The 17,084-nt window shown below is 41.1% G+C and overlaps 2 protein-coding genes across 2 annotated transcripts; both read left to right on the top strand.

Moving 5' to 3' along the window:
• The first annotated feature begins 4,516 nt into the window (after positions 1 to 4,516).
• Positions 4,517 to 6,464, top strand: LOC141005807 (apelin receptor B-like). Its single transcript, XM_073477842.1, has one exon. The coding sequence runs from the start codon at positions 4,575 to 4,577 to the stop codon at positions 5,649 to 5,651; it is 1,077 nt and encodes a 358-aa protein (XP_073333943.1). The 5' UTR covers positions 4,517 to 4,574; the 3' UTR covers positions 5,652 to 6,464.
• A 6,162-nt stretch (positions 6,465 to 12,626) lies between these two features.
• On the top strand, positions 12,627 to 14,793 carry nfkbil1 (nuclear factor of kappa light polypeptide gene enhancer in B-cells inhibitor-like 1). Its single transcript, XM_073477841.1, has 4 exons — positions 12,627 to 13,031; positions 13,116 to 13,228; positions 13,806 to 13,917; positions 14,001 to 14,793. Exons 1-4 carry the CDS (start codon positions 12,758 to 12,760, stop codon positions 14,588 to 14,590), a joined length of 1,089 nt encoding a protein of 362 aa, XP_073333942.1. The 5' UTR covers positions 12,627 to 12,757; the 3' UTR covers positions 14,591 to 14,793.
• Positions 14,794 to 17,084: the final 2,291 nt, after the last annotated feature.

Raw genomic sequence — 17,084 nt, 5'->3', positions numbered from 1 at the left:
GCAGCTGTCAATGTGGTTTTTTTTGTTAAGATTTTCACCTTTTTGAATGCGTACTTGTACTTGTAATTGGAGAAGTGAGTCCAACACTTAAGAATTATTCTAATACCAGTAGTCTGAAATAAGGTCCCATGGGGTACGCTGGACGGGTCAGGACTTCGCCTCTACATTGCAGCTAGACCTGGCTGTCTCCAGGGTCAAGTCTAGAGGACTTGGGCCAGTTTCGGCTGAGAATCTGTTCTCAGAAAGCTCCTGACGATCAAATTAGTTTAGTGGCATAATAATGCTGCTTCACCATTGATTGATTGATTGATTGGTTGATATATTTTTATTTTGAACATGTAAAAACAAAAGAAACCAAACAGCCGAATCAATGCTTTCAAAATGAAAATAAAAATGAGTCAAGAACAACAAAATGTCTGGCATGGATGCGTCAACAACCCGACTTCAGCACTGCGATGCGCTCCAGCACGCCGTCCAGCAAGGAAAGTTGAACCAGGTTCATTATTTGACTCATACCTGGAAGGAGAATGTGAGCTGTTGTTGGGCCAAGTCCAAGACATCCACAATAAAATGTGTTGTCTTGTGTCATGTTGTATTCTGTCCTGTCATGCCCGATCCCATTCTCTCCTGCCCTGCCACCTGGTCCTGTACAATCATACCCAATCCTACTCCATGCACCAGCTCCAGGAGAAAACCCAGTCTGACCTGCCGCTCTTCACCAGCAGTCACACTATTATCAAAGATTCCACCAGACTGAGTAAGAAATACAGTTCACAGACTAGTTCAGAACTGTTTGGTCCATGCAAACAGCTGTAAACCTCCAGCTGAAGCCACATTAGTAAGAAAAGGTGTAAACGTCTCCCATCCTGGTGACCCTTTGTGTCTTAACAAGCTGGTGTCAATCACCTCTTTGCTTGAAAAGAGCGAAGGCCGAGCGGAGCAGGGAGTAACGACACCAAATGTTCAAGCTTTCCAGCCGTGCTGGAAGTGTTAGCTTCGACAGCATCCAGATACTTAAAACTGCAGCTCAGACTGTTGATGTGATCGATAATGTAGCTGATGATTCAGTGTTTTCCTGAGGGTCTGTTTATCATCAGGACTGTCAGGCTGCCATCAGGTCACACGTGTGATATCATGGATTTTCAGAAGAGTCTGACTCAGAGTAGAGCCATCCTCGAGGAGGAACCAGCTGTCTCAGCGCAGGGGGGCCCGTGCATGTGGTCTGTGACAGCTTAACACACACATCAAACAACTGTCGGACCCCCGCCGACCCTCACACACACCTAAACAACAAGAACACACACCTCACGCTCTTGGGGCGCTGCAAGTATCACCAAAACTAGCCTCATAAACATGCGAGGCCAGGATAGAGGATCAAAGGGAGCTCTGCAGACAGACTGTCACTGCAGTGTGTGTGTTTTGCGTGTCTCTCTGGTTTGTGTATATTTTGAGAATCAGGTACACATCCTCGCCAACTCATCGCTGATGGATGACAGTCGAATGAAGGATGACAGATGGATGATGTGGTTAAATAAGAGCGTAAAAAACAGGAGGAATGTCTCGGTGCCTTCATGGTGTGTGGTTTACAGCACAAGGCCACACATGAGAGGACAGCACCAACAACAACAGCAATTGATTTGACACACAGGTGGACAATTAGGAGGAAAAACACAAGCTGGATGAGCTGTGGAAACTCTGGTATGTTGAGTGAAGCTGGACGGATGCTCTGTGAGTCGGTCCGATTGGAACTTGTCACTCGTGGCGGTTAAAAATAGGAAGAATTGGGATCAGATTCACAAAAGTCCATCTTCATCTTCAGACTTTGAGTTTCTTATCCTGCCTCTGTAAAACTGCTCCATGTAGGGGATTTTGGGAAAAGTGAGTGGGTGTGTCGATTTCTTGATCAAGGCCTGATGTTTTATTTAGCCGTATATTCACATGCCTGTCAGCAAACGCAGCTATAAACAGACCTCAGTCCCGACAGAGTACAGATAGGAAGCTTGCTTTGATTCACTTCACTCCGCTCTCTTCCTGTGCTGCCGGACAGACAAAGAGCTGGACGCACAATCAAGCAGAGTGAGAGAGGACAGAGCTGAGGAGGAGGCACACAAACACAATCACAACAGTTTGATTAAGCTCGCATCATCACAATTTGGCAACAACAAACAGCTATCTGAGAGTAAATACCGGTAAAGGCAGAGGAGACGGGAATCAATCCTCGTCTCCATAATCGGAGGAAGGCGGAGATGAGCGGGGAGGAGGCAGAGATGGAGGGGTGGAGGAAAGGATCAGTGGAGGAAAACAATGTTGAGTGATACAGTAGTTGTGTCTAAAGGTCGGTGCCCTGGCGCCACTGCTGCCACTCTGCTGAGAGACGGAGCAGTCTGAAGACTGAGACGTCCCACCTGGGCCGACAAATACACCCAGGAGACACCAGAGAAGAGGAAGAGAGAGGAAGAGTGTTGCTTGTTTAACCTCTTAATGTTTTTCCCCTTTTTGTTTCATCTTTAAGCAGCTTTAAAGTTGAAGAAAACATCTAATTTCACACTGAAAGTATTGTTTCAGCTATTGTTTCTTCCTCATCATCGTGTTTTTTCTATGTTTGCATCATTCAGTCATTGTGAAATATTCCAGATGTCCTGTGCGTCATTGTTTTACACATTTCCCCCCAAATTCTGTGTGAAATATTATGTATCTTTGGATAACTCTGTGATTTCCACTAAAATCTGACACAGTTTTTTTGTTAAAAGTGAAAATGTTTGGCTGCAAAGCACTGAGGGGCAGTTGTTGAGTCTGATTTCACGTGGAAAAAATAATTTATGTTCTTTCCCTTTCCTGTTATGGTGATGTTTTCTATATTAAAAAATGCTGTTTAACTGAGTCACTGTTTTTTCCTTCCGCTTATGTCTCTTGAGCTGCTGTATCAAGTGAATTTCCCCCGTTGAGGGATCAATAAAGTCTCAACTTGTATCTTGTCTATAGTTCTCATGTGAAAATCAAGAGAAATACACAAGAACTAGAAAAATACAAGTAGTGATGAGTATATTGCTTTACAAACAAGAAAACAGTAATGATTAAAAAAGAAGGCAGTGTAACACAGTACCTTTATATAAAAGAATAGAAAGAGGTAGGTAAAAGGCAAACTAGTGATGTTAATAGCAGAAATTGTATACAAATGCATTAGTGATAAAAACAAATAAACTAATTTACAGTATATATATATTAGTCTTAAAGGCCTTTAGATCCTCAGGTAGGAAGTTCCATAACTTGGGGCCCTTAAATGCAAAATCCCAGTCACCTTTTGTGACGAGGTGAAATCGACAGGAGAAACACCGCTGAGGATCTGATCTGTTGCATACTGGTACAAAGGGAACCAGTAAGTCAGTAATATATCTGGGGCTCAGACCCTGCAGAGCTTTAAAGTTAACAATAACATTTTCAAATCAATTCTAACAGTGAAAGGCAACTAATGCAGAGAGGCGAGGATGGAGGTATGTCATCTCGTCCAGCAGACGTATTTTGGACAAGCCGGAGGCTGGAAGTACTGTACACATATATTACATGTACACACATATTGATCATCCGAAAGTGTCAATAGTTGGAAATTAAACTCAAAAATCAACTTTTTTTTTTTTTTTTTTACTAACAGGAGCTTTAAATGTATAATTTTAATAACAATAAAGCCAAATCCCAGACTTGTATATAAATACATATTCATATTTTTGTTATCTTTTATTTTGTAGTATTTATTGATGTATTGTGAAACCGCAATGTTATACGACAATTATTTTATTTTAAGTAAACTAATCTTAAATAAAAATGAAAAGAAAACAGTTGTAGTATTATTGTATATTTTCAATAAAAGGTCTGAGGTCAAAGCTTTGTTTGTCTACAATTCATTAAAGCTAAACTAATCTTTATTTTGTCTTTAGTTTGTGGTTTTGCTTGTTTGAGCATGTTCAGGCATGAAGACAGACAGAGAAATGTAAATAGTGCAGCCTATTAGCATTTCAGCAGAGTACTCCGGTGCCAGAAGTACTCTCAATTGATATTAAAATGGGGTCCTTAGTGAAACTTGTCATGCCCAGACTTGACTCATGGGCTACGGTCCAAACATGTCTATTTTCCATTTCCTTCCCTAAAGTTGATAAAAAAAGTGTTGCCTGTGGGGTCGACCTATTATCTGTGGGAAGAAAAAAAAAAAGTAATATTACTATTAAAAATAATTAATAGTTTCATTTTGCCCATAGATATCAATTCCTGTGGCCCATATTTTGTGCTTAGAAAGTGAGGAAAAAGTATTAAAGTGACTCCACTGAGGTACAAATCAAATGAATGGGGGGAGAGAGGTGGGCGTGTTCACAGCGAGAGAGCATGTTCTTCAGAGCAGAGAGGAGGAAGGCAGTGGGAGGGGAGGAGGGGGTGATCTGGGAGGGTACAAGTCTGAGGGGGGTATATAAGGGTGGGCACATGTAGCAACAGACTGCAGAGTGCTGTCAACCACTGTGGATCTATCTGCACCAAACCTAGATTTTTCTTTTCCTTATTAAAAGGACAAGAAGTGAAGAGAGAGAATGGAGCTGGAGCCAACTGAGGGTCCGTATGAGTACTACGACTATGACGAGACAGAAAACTCCTCCATGTGTGACTATTCTGAGTGGACGCCCTCGTACTCTGTCATCCCGGTGCTGTACATGCTGATTTTCATCCTCGGCCTCTCTGGAAATGGGGTGGTCATCTTCACCGTGTGGAGAGCCCAGGGGAAGAGGCGAGCTACTGACGTCTACATCGGCAACCTGGCCCTGGCTGACCTCACCTTTGTGGTCACTCTGCCTCTGTGGGCCGTCTACACAGCCATGGGCTACCACTGGCCCTTCGGAGTGGCCCTGTGTAAGATCAGCAGCTACGTGGTCCTGCTCAACATGTACGCCAGTGTTTTCTGCCTTACCTGCATGAGCTTCGACCGCTACCTGGCCATCGTCCACTCCTTGTCCAGCACCCAGCTGCGTACCCGTGGCCACACGCAGGCCTCCCTGACAGCCATCTGGCTGATGTCTGGTCTCCTGGCAGCCCCGACTCTGATCTTCCGCACCACCAAATATGACCAAACCAGCAACCGCACATCCTGCGCCATGGACTTCAGCCTGGTGGTGGCCAACAAGAAGCAGGAGTACCTGTGGATCGCAGGTCTCAGCATCTCCTCCTCAGCGCTAGGCTTTCTCCTTCCCTTCCTGGCAATGATGGTGTGCTACTGCTTCATCGGCTGCACCGTCACCCGCCACTTCAACACCCTGCGCAAAGAGGACCAGCGTAAGAGAAGGCTGCTGAAGATCATCACCACGCTGGTAGTGGTGTTCGCCGCCTGCTGGATGCCCTTCCACGTGGTGAAGAGTGCTGACGCCCTCTCCTACCTGGATCTGTTCCCTGACACCTGTGCCTTCCTGCGTCCCCTCCTGCTGGTTCACCCGTATGCCACCTGCCTGGCCTACGTCAACAGCTGCCTCAACCCCTTCCTTTACGCCTTCTTCGACCTGCGCTTCAGATCTCAGTGTCTGTGCCTACTCAACCTGAAGAAGTCCTTGCATGCGAGCCCGGCCAGCTCCCTGTCCTCTCAGAAGACAGAGGCTCAGTCTCTGGCCACAAAGGTGTGACGACAGCCGAGGGCCCAGACGTATGCTGGGGAAGAGGTGAACAATGCAGAACAATACAGGTAAATCAGAACTTTACAACGCTGGGTGCTTGCCCTCAGCCGTCAGCTTCAGGGTGTCACCTTTGCTCTGGACTACTGAAGACCCCGGTCAGGCTTTTGGGGTCCAACCACCTCAAACTCCAGCCTCGCTCTCAGTTGCAGGGCAGCCAAACTGAACTACTTAACACAAGAGACCAAGCATGAACTGAATGATGTTTTGGGAAAAAGTGGAATGTATTTTAAGAGGGACCACATGCTCATGTGTTTCTATTGAGCTTTCAACTCTGTCCTCAAGTCCCTCAAGTGTATTCCTCGTGCATTTGCCCCCGCTGTTCTTGTTTTCATTTGTAAGCACTTGAGGTGTGATTTCTGTCAGACGACCCTCCGTCTCCAGCTCAGGCTGCAGTATCTGCATCCCAGCCAGCAGTGTTACATGTGTGTGTCTGAGGGGTGTGTCAGTCAGTTAGAAGTGTAGGAGTCTGATAAGAGTGTTGTAAGGAGAGACGGAGATAGTGGGGAGGAGGGGTTGGGAGTCCCAGACAGACGGACAGATGGCAGCTGACAAATGTTTCCAGGCTTGCGGAGGGCCCAATTAAAAGGTGACTGCTTTGACAGTCTGCTGGTGTGTGTTTGAGGATGTGTCTGTCTGTATGTATGTATGTGTGTGTGTGTGTGTGTGTGTGAAGGAATGAGTCGATGAATTGAAGCATTTTGTGAATACACATTATTTTGAATCGATGTTTATGATTTGTAATTAAAAAAAAGGTGCTTTGAAAAAAACACAAATTCTCTCTCTGGTCTCACTCTGTTAACTTGTGACAGCTTGTTTCGTCTTGCTGGAATGTATTTTCTCCCATCCAGTGAATGTGCTTCTTCCTGTTGGTGCATTGCTGCAGGGAGCCAGTCTCCCTCCCATTGTGTTTCGCAGGGCCGAAATCAAAGCATATGTCTGCAGGAAATGCACGTTCCACTTCTGTTTCCCTTTTCGGGGGGAATGTTTGTTTCTCCTCCTCTTCTCACAATTCGCTCACACAAACAATCAGCGAGGACAAAAGTTTCTAAATTGGATCAACCACAGGAGATCTGGCTAAAGTCTTAAAGGGTTAATTACAACAACTACAGGATTCTTTTGTCTGTGAATGCATCTGAAAATAGCCTTTCAGCGTTATTAGTCTATCTTGATTAAAAATGTGACATCTGAATGCTTTTAGCACTTAATAGCAAATAAACACCACAACAGGTTGTTGAGCTTTAAATTAAAATTCAATGATTAATCATTCTGACTGTAATGAGCTTTTTACAGGATATAATCAGCAACAGAAGGAGACAGAAGGATTGGCCTAATCCTTGGTTACTGATTTGTAGTAGGAGTCGCCTATCTGTCCCTGTATAATACCTGCGATGGAGAATGGCTTAGTCTAAATCACCCACAATTACAGTTGAGTACAGTGTGCCATTTAGGTAAATGTGACAAAAGCTGAAGGAAAAAAATCATCTGTGTTTTTAATGTCAGACAGGTGAAATCTGAAAGAGAAAGAAATCCAACAGCTGCAGCGACATTCACTCCATCTCCTTCATCACTGTCTCCCCCCTTCTGAATCTCATCTGAGTCAAGACACAAACACAGACACGCAGACACAATCTTTGTTAACACATCTCTGAATCTAGTCTAAAACATTTTTACATACAAGACGGGGAAGCGGCATTCTTGCTAGATATAAATCTTGGACAGACGTCTGCACAACAACATGTTTTATTAGTGAAACAGCGCACGGTACATTTTTAAATTCCATCCAGCAGATATTTTTTACAAGACGACTTGTTACATTATCCTCCACCTGTCAGCATCAAAGTCAAACCCGGCTGTGAAACACAATCCGGATAGATTATTTCCATTGGTTTTCAAGTTTTATGAAGCTAATGCGATCGTGTTACGAAGATTTCATGGCATGAACTTAGCCAAAAGTTGGAAACAAAGTGCTGTAAGAGAAAAGAGGGCATAAATCCCTCTTTTCTTGATGCTCTATAGGCTGGCTGTTTGTCTGAGATGATTTTTCAGAAATGATTACACAAATGTTTTCATTCCTCAGTAATAACAGAGTGTGAAAATGAAGTTGTCTGCACTGGAACCAGCCTGGCCGCAGGGAATCCCGAGGGTATAAACAGTCTTCTTTCTCCCCCTCTAAAAAATGACAGACATCTACAACAGCTTTCCATATATAAACATTCACAAGCACAGATTATCACGAAACCTTTACTTCATCCAAATACTTTAAGAAATAGCTTTGTTTCCTGTACTGATAATATAAGTGAAAGATTATTGTGTTGGTAATTTCTCCACAAAAACAACAGTAGTTCTGTCTCTGCAAAGACGAGCACCAGTGTTGCCTGAAAACAAAAATCAAAGCTCCATAAGATAACAAGAGATAACAAACTCATACCACTAATTATATCACTAATAGTATTTTGTCGACATCCAAGTCAACACCTAATACATCCTGTCATTTTTAATAACTTCTGACAACATAAATCTGCTTTGTTTTGAACTAAATGTTTCAAACGTCCCCATTATTACCACGGTCCCCTGAAACCAGGTAAAGAGTCAAGTTTACATTAAAAAAAAAAACAGATTAAACTATGAAATCTGTGGATTATCCTAATGATCAGGACATTATTTCTGCAAGTTTTGCAATTGTTAATTTTTTATTGTTAGGTTATTTGCTTTTGTTTTTTCTTATATAAACATACTGTTCTTTTCTTTCTACATTGTTTGACTTATTTTGCGACACTGCAGATTACAGAAAGATTTTACAAACAAATACGTTACTGAAATATTCTCAACTACAAGTAAAACTGCTGGTATTAAAATAATACTTCAGTAAAAGTAAAAAGTATTCTATCTGACACTACTCAGAGTATTAGTTACTTTTTGAACAAATGAATTTAAATTCTACTCACTATTCAATTATAATTTTAAAAGTAACTAAGTTGATTACATTGTGTAATGCATACTTAAGTACAAGTAAAATTACGGACTTGGAAAGAAAAAGTCAGCTGATTACAGTTGTAATTAGTTACTTCCACCCCACAGGAGCCTTTTTGTGTAAGAGTAATCTGTGCATGTTGTTTAATTTAAACTATTAGCGTGTGTGCTGTCGCATTAATACTCAGGAAACCTGATACAACTGGGTAGTGACGGAATGTAACTAGGTACATTTACTCGAGTACTTAAATACAAATTCCAGGTACTTGAGTATTTCCATTTTTTTCAACTTTAAACGCTACTCCACTACATTTCGGGTACAAATATTGTACTTTTAACTCCACTACATTTTTATTGACAGCTTTAGTTTTTTGTACCATGCACACCATGCACAATAATGCAACAGTTATATTAATCCAAAAACATAAGATAAAACAGTAAAATACTAAGAGAACATGTTTTTTCACTTTAGATACTCAAATTACATTCTGCTGATAATACTTTTATACTTACATATGTGCAGTTCGAAAGCATGAAGTTTACTGTTAGTGGAATATTTTTTACAATGTGTATTTCAACTTTAACTTTTAAGGATCTGAATAGTTCCTTCACCAATGCAACTTGAGGGAATTTATGTGAAAAAATATTTATTTGTGTTTGATTTGTTTTTTATTTTGTCGAAAATCTGAACAGAGAGGCATGAAACCACAAATCCTCTCTTGCTTTGGAGGTGATCTGCACAGCACAATGCAGACTGTGATAAAGGTCAAACCCCAGATCTGATGTATACCAATAGAAACCAAAGGGAAATGTAAGAAGGCCGAGTTTCTATAGGTGTGACCACCTTAACTCACTCATTGTCATATCAATGGGTGACAAAGTGCCTGCGCCTTTGTGTTTGTTTTAATTTAGGCTTGCAGCCAGACCTACTGTATGTTAGCAACACATGTTCAGCTGTCATAAATCAGATCCCAATAAACCAGGTCAGGCAGAAAATAGACAGAGGAAGTGTGCACACGTTTCTCCTCCATCCTAACAATGGAGGCTGAGCAGCACGGCAAACAGACCGGACCTTGACCCATAGCGTGGTAGGATGAGATTCTGACCCCTGGAGCGTCTTGGAGGGCCTTCAGCTTCCTGCCGGCCGCTCCTGCAGTGCTCCTCCTTGCAAACGTCCCAGGAGGACGACAGACCTCACGGACAGGATAGGAGTCAGCAGGCCAGGCAGGAAAGGCAAAGAGTTGGCAAGGTAGGTGTTCCTGACCGGGGATATCCTGTCTTTCAGAAGCATCTCCCTGCTTTTAGGGCCCTCTGCGACGATGCATGCTCCACCTGGACAAAGGTGCTTGCCTCAGACACTCTTCTACAATGGACATGGAAACCACTTGGAGAGTGTGTGGCAAAGAAGAGCTATAGAAAAGGAGCTTAAACATCCATAGTGGCAAACATGTGACTCAAACACCTGAGGTGACAAATCAGACGTCTCTTTCAGCCCCGCTCTCTGCCCTCACTCCGTCTCTCCTGAAATGTCAGACATTTCAAAGGCGTTCATCGTTAGTGGAGACACGTCGTTTCCGACAGCAAAAAAGAGCGGAAGTGCCCAAGCTTTGGGTGACTCCGGATCTTGGGTTATGTGAGTCTCAGAGAAGATCATCCTCTTCACATGGGCACAAAGTGTCCCTTCATTCCCTCCTCTATCCTCTCCATTGTGCATCCTTCCCTCCCTCAGGCCCTAAATGGATGCTCTGTCATCTGCAGCAGGACCGAGCCAGTTCAGAAGCTCAGCTGCACGGATTTAAGCATCGCAGGTAAAGATAGCTGCACATGCAAGCAAGAAATTACGCAAGAACAACAACCAGAGAGGCTGCAAGCTACAGTTTAAATTGATGTCTGTGGTGCAGCTGATAATGTCAAATTGTTCTTCAATCTTACCACATATTAGACTAATGATGGTGATCATTTAAGGCTGAGCAGATTTTGTAGACTTGTGTTAGTAATGCAAACATGTTGCCAACTGTCGTCTGTTTTTGCAGCCACCTCTTGAGGATCTCTGTAACAACAATCTGCTGCCACACACACTCTCCCTCTTTCTGTGTGTGCTCTTAGGATTGTGGTGCAAAACACAGTATGGGCCAAAAAAAAACAAAAAAACCTGTAACCTCAATTTCTGAATCAATATTCCTTCCAGAGAGTAAGGCATAAAAAATATATATATATATATATATATATATATATATATATATATATATATATATATATATATATATATATGTATATATATACATATATATATATATATATATATATATATATATATATATATATATATATATATATATATATAATATCCTCAAATTCTTAGTTAATTTTTCAACAAGTCAAATATATTATCAGTCAAGGCCATTGTAACTGTTGCAGCACCACATATAGTAGAGCTGCATATTTAATCAAAAATATGATCAATTGCAATATGGCGAAGTGTGATATCCAAATCGCAGAAGCTGCAATCTTTTGATAAAGGTTAAATGCGTAACTACACTATCTAACATACAGATCGTGTCTCCAGATGTAAGAAAAACATGTTTTTTCTTATACAGACCCCAACAAATGTCACATCATCATGATTTTAATCGTTTTTTCACTGAAAATGACAATTGTGATGCAAAAAGGATAATTCCCACTGATCATGAGTCATATTACAATCACCATATCTGTCAAAATAATCACGCAGCCCTAACAAACAGTCATCAAAGTTGTACATGTTGTGAAATAGAAACAGTAGTAACTTCAGGGAACTTTGCATATGCAGCAGTTGTTCAGTATGCTTCAGGATCACTGATTGCCCTGCATCTCCATTTCCATTTTCCAAAGTCTGAGTCACAACCAGTGAGATTTTTAATGGGATGTGCAGGTTTCACCCAAAAACCTTTCAGTGAATTTCTTAGTAAAAATGAACTCCATGCAGTCTGCTCATAGGTATCATTTACACTGGGGAAGCTGGGGAGAGTTTTGTCCCCATCACTTCATAACATGATCTTATGTGAAATATTTCTGAAGCATACTATGCACCAAAGCATTTGAACAAACAAATGAGAGCATTTTAACCCAGGAACTGTACACTATAAACACTATAAAACCCTACATTGTGTGCAGGAAAATTGTATGTTATATATATTATATATTGTTCATTCGATAATTGATGTGATCAGCATGCTGTAAAATCCAAATGAAATACATTAGGTGGACTGTTTAGTGAGCTACCTGGAATAGCCTTAGGTTTGCAAACTTAGATCATTGTATCTTATTTGTGACTGGTAATGGTAAGTAAGTGACTTACCATTACATTGCCCTAAAATGTTTAATACCATTTAAAAAAAAAAAATTCATCTGAGCTCTAATGTCCCCAACACAAAATGATGCCCTTGAGGCTATCCTACTAGCCAAAAGTGGAGCTTTTAAATAAAGAGTCTTTGGTCAAGTGGAACCAATGTTAACCCCTGATATACACAGACAGAGAGAAGCACACAGATGACCTCTTTACATAACATCTCCCTGTCAGGTGGCATATCTAAAGGAGGCAGAAGCACAGAAACCCAAAGAGAGCAGGGACAGCTTATGAATACTGAGTAATTACCCATGTAGAGGATTGCAACAGAGTCCTGAACGTCTAAAAATCATCATTATAGTGCCAAACTCTTCCAATGTTCTGTATAGGATGAATAGTGGGCCTCTGTTTTGACATTATAAAGAGAAGGAAGGAAAAAAAGTTGCATTTTGGGGCATCCTGTGTAGCTACAGTGTACTGTTGAGTCAATAAAGTGGCATGTAACACAGGTTTACTTGATCAATTAATGGCTGATTAAGAAAGATGGTCAATACTGACACCTAGTGACAACAGCGGAACCATTCTGGGCCCGGAACTTTCCTGTCCGAGCTGCCGCTAGCTTCGGAGTTATTGCGCAGACGTACCGGGTTAGCCGATGCTAATGCTAACCGCTAAGGCCGAGAAAGCTAACGTTTTTTACCCGTACAACCAGCTCCGTTTGTCGACGTGAGTCTCGTATTCTTGTCTGTTTTTAGTCCGCATGGTGTCTCGCAAGCAGAAGCGGGTGTGGAGATACGTGGAGGAGGGCAGCCTGCTGAAGCTGAAGTCGTACCTGCGGAAGCACCAGGACCTGGATGTGAACTTCTCCCAGGGCAAGAGGGAGAGAGGCCCGCTTCACCTGGCCTGCTGCCTGGGAGACGACGCCGTGCTGCGGCTGCTGCTCAAACACGGAGCCGATGTTCTCCAGAGGGACCGTAAAGGAGACACAGCGTTACACACCGCAGCTAACAGGGCTCTTAAACACGGGAAAACGGGTAAAGAGGACAGAGGAAGATGCTGAATTATAAAGGTTATCAGTCATGTATTATATTCTGGCTTTTATTTTGTTTTTCCTTCAGCGTATGTTGACCTGGTTGTCCCTCTAAAGACGAGCTGCCCAGAAGCTCTGACTGTTCCCAACAGTGCTGGAGTCACACCTGAAGACCTGCTCAACTGGATGAGACAGAAAGAGGTGACAAAAGACATTTATATAACAATGTTATGGTCAGATGTGTTGGCTGTATCTAAACAGTGTATGGCTGTAACTAATGGTCATTTAAGTCACACATTTGCCTGTCAACAAGCCCAAACCCTCATTATTATTATTATTATTACTATTTTTAATAATAGAGCTGAAAGGAGTAGTTGATTAATCGATTGTATGATTGACAGAAAAAGTGCAGCTACTTTATTATCAACACAAGCTAGAACAATTTAAAAAAAAAAAAAAATCAACACACATTTTCTTCATAGTGATGATTTGCTGCAGTTTGAATAATTATAAACTGAAAATCTTGGGTTTTGCGCTGCTTGTGTGAAAACTCAAGCTCTGGGGAACTGGGTTGGACAATTTCTGACAGTTTATAGACAAAATGATTAATGGATCAAATTTGGGCAGATTAATCATCATTATTATGTTTGAGAAGACATACAAGAAGCTAAAAGTAAAGCTGTTTTTTTTATTATTACCATTTATTATTAAGCACTTTCCAGGTAGCTTTTGTTTTTCTTTTATATCAATGTGGTTTAATAATTTCTGTCCTTCACAGACTGCAGGAAACATGAGCCGTCCTTCTGAAAGAGACCCTGAGAAGGAGTGGCTGGAGAAGCTGTTTGGTGAATGCGAGGATGAATTCAATGAAACCTTTGGAGTATATGATGGTAAATTTAAACTTATCTTTTAATCTTGTATTTAGTTTCCACCCTCTTTACTTGACAATAACACTGCTGTGTTTGTTTCACAGCGGACGATTATCTTGCTGTTGATGACGACGAAGTAGACTTCGGGGACTGGGCTGATCGCATCAGAAAAGAGTATTTCGATAAAAAGCACGCCGAAGCTCAGAGACTGGCTGCATCGTCTTCTGGGTGGAAAAGAAAGAAGAGCAAACAAGAGAGGGAGAAGGAAGAACAAAGCAACAAAGAGCTCCATGAGAGGCTGCAGAGGGAGCACGAAGAGTATCTGGCACGAGCAGCACGTAAAGAGGAAGAGACTCGACTGGGAAAGAAGCGAAAGTACGAGGAAGGGTGTGCTGCTACTTTTAATGCTGGCTCGTCAGCTGGCAGCGCAAAGCTGAGCTACAAGGACATCCCCTGGCCAGCTCCACGAGGAACCGTCCAGGAGATGGTGGATGTGATGCTGCACGGTGTGGACCGAAAGGACGTGCCGTTGTTTCGTAAAATGCTCCGGAAGCAGCAAGCGCTGTGGCATCCTGATAAATTTGCTCAGAGATGTGAGGCTCGGTTGGAGGAGAAGGACAAGCAGAGGATCCTGGATACTGTCACAGCTCTGTCGCAGGAGCTCAACAGATTGGCCCAGAGTCTGAGGACTTGAAATGTTGCAAATCATATGTTGTGTGTTTTTATAGAAATATGTGTATGTAAAAACTTGGTAAGCTAGGGATGCGCCAATCCACTTTTCTTCCCATCCAGCTACTTAAGTTGGCATCAGACAGATTTATGATATCAGTATCGTGATGGTGCAAAGACATTAATTAGTTACATTAATGTGAAATAAACAGTCCCACTCATTCTCGACCATTTGTAGTCATTTTATTTACAGTGTTTCTGTCCTCAGACCTTCATCAGCTGACATCATTCTTACAGACAGCACCAGTAGCATTTATGTAAATATAAACACGACCCCAGGAAAAACACAAATCAGAGCCGGCAGCGCCTCTTTGAATGCATTCAAATTAAGGCACATGAGCTCTTTTGAGTGCAAACAACATGTACAGAGCTCTTCCTTGAAAACCTTAATCATATGTTTACAACTAAGCACAAGATGCAGTTATTCATACTGCCTGACATCATCATACACGGTGAGAGGTTCTAACTATGGCCTTGTTTAATGTAGAAAATGTACCAGGAGGGCTCTAAATGCATGTATGTTCCTCAGGTGTCTGCTCCACTTGTGTCATTATCAGGTTTGTGTGTAGTGTTAGTTGTTTAATACCAGCAAAGATGAATCTCCTCAATGTCAAATTTTGAATCTTTATTTATCCTTTATTACTTTTATTTATCCAGAGGAAAGATCTTGGTTTCAAGAATGTTCAGACTCACACAGCTGAATTTCAATCTCAGTCTGATAGGTGAGCAATTGAGGGTTGCTTGCTAAAGGGCACACCAATGGTGATAATGCATATGTCTAAAGGAAGTTTATGTAATGCAATGTGTTGACCTTAATCTGCTCTGATTGATATTTCCCTGAAGTGTGAGTTTGAATTTGCAGGATTAAGACATCAGAAATAATCCCAACAGAGTATGAACATGTTTCTGTTGACAGCTTGATTTAAAAAGAATAAAAGTCGTAACATCCTTGGTCCTCTAAGCCTGAGTGTCATTGTGTTGAGTCATGTGAGTCTGCTAACGGTATTTTTCCTCCAACGCAGAGCAGAGCAGCATATTGTTTCTTTAAAAACTGCTCGTGCCTGTGCGGGTTTATTAAAACATCCAATAATAATTAATCACAGAGGAACATTTGTCCTAAACATGCCTGAATTACCATTTATGCACAAAATACCCTAAATAAAGGATTTCACACACAAAGAAGGGCAGATGGTCGGCCCGCTTTCAGTGATGGAACAGAATATGAAGATGCGCTGGTTGCCAGGTTTGTGAGCTAACCCCCCTTTTTTTTTAGAAAAGCTTCACTAGCTTAAATTAAAACAGACAAAAGAGTGAACCGAATTGTTTCCACCCCAAATTTATTTTATTGCTTTTACTTAAAAAAAACAAGCTGAAGGTGGATGAGAAATAATCCTCCTTTGCTTGGAATCATTTAGAACATTGTCTGAATCTTTGGGAGCTGGTCAAACTGTGCTGCTGCCTGTCTTGGCCAGGACTCCCTTGGAAAAAGGATATTTTTAATCTCAATGAGACTCCTTTCCTGGTCAAATAAAATAAATAAAAACATCCATTTCTTTAAATTCACAACATAATTTCAAAGCAAAATAAGTATGGTCTGTCATTTGCTGATAAAATCACAATTCAGAATAGATCTAGGCTGGGGTGGCCAAACCTTTTCCCATGGAGTCGACCGAAAGCAAACACCTGAGGTGTTAAGATGCAAAATAGTTCTGTATGTAAGCCCCAAGAGGCAGGTGATAAAAAAACAACCTGATCTAATTTGTTTTCTCTCCTTTGTTCATGACTAAAAGAATATATGAAAATAAATGTTTTGCCAGGATAATCTTTTAAAGTTCTTGCCACTCTGACGGCCATGCTCAGATTATTAAAAAAAAAAAAAAAAGGGATCCTGTGAACCAGTGTTTCATATTAAAGTTAATCTTAATATCTCCAAAGCATTTTATATTCATTCTTGAATAGAAAAGTCATTTTTATATTTCACAAGCCTTTTGTTTGAGCTGCATAACTCTAGTCTGCTTCATTGTGTTAAGATTGTCATTTGAAATATGAGTTATAATGCTTGCATGAATGGAAAATAAGTCTGCATTGTTTATATAACATATTATTTTAATTTTCAAACTTGAATTTACATTTGAATATTGTCTGCTTTGGAGCAGTTAATGTCTGAATATTAAATAAACGACTTTTCCTTCTTCATTGCAAGTATGTGAACAGTGAAAACAGATTATATTATAAGCGAATGACAATGCAAACTAAACTATTGCATTTTAAGTATTACTCAAATATAATATAATGTAATATAGGATAATATATTATAATATAAAAAATATATAATGATCTTTTGAAATTACATTTTGATGTGTAAGTGTACATAATCGTTTGAATTGAGACCCCTGTGGGCTTCCATACAAGTGTATAGGCTCGACAACATCACATAACTGATATTGATGCAGCGGGAT

Source organism: Pagrus major, chromosome 12, assembly GCF_040436345.1.
Source record: "Pagrus major chromosome 12, Pma_NU_1.0".
In the NCBI taxonomy this organism is placed as follows: domain Eukaryota; kingdom Metazoa; phylum Chordata; class Actinopteri; order Spariformes; family Sparidae; genus Pagrus; species Pagrus major.
Note: the sequence above shows the minus strand (reverse complement) of the source record. Positions and strands in the feature narration are given on the sequence as shown.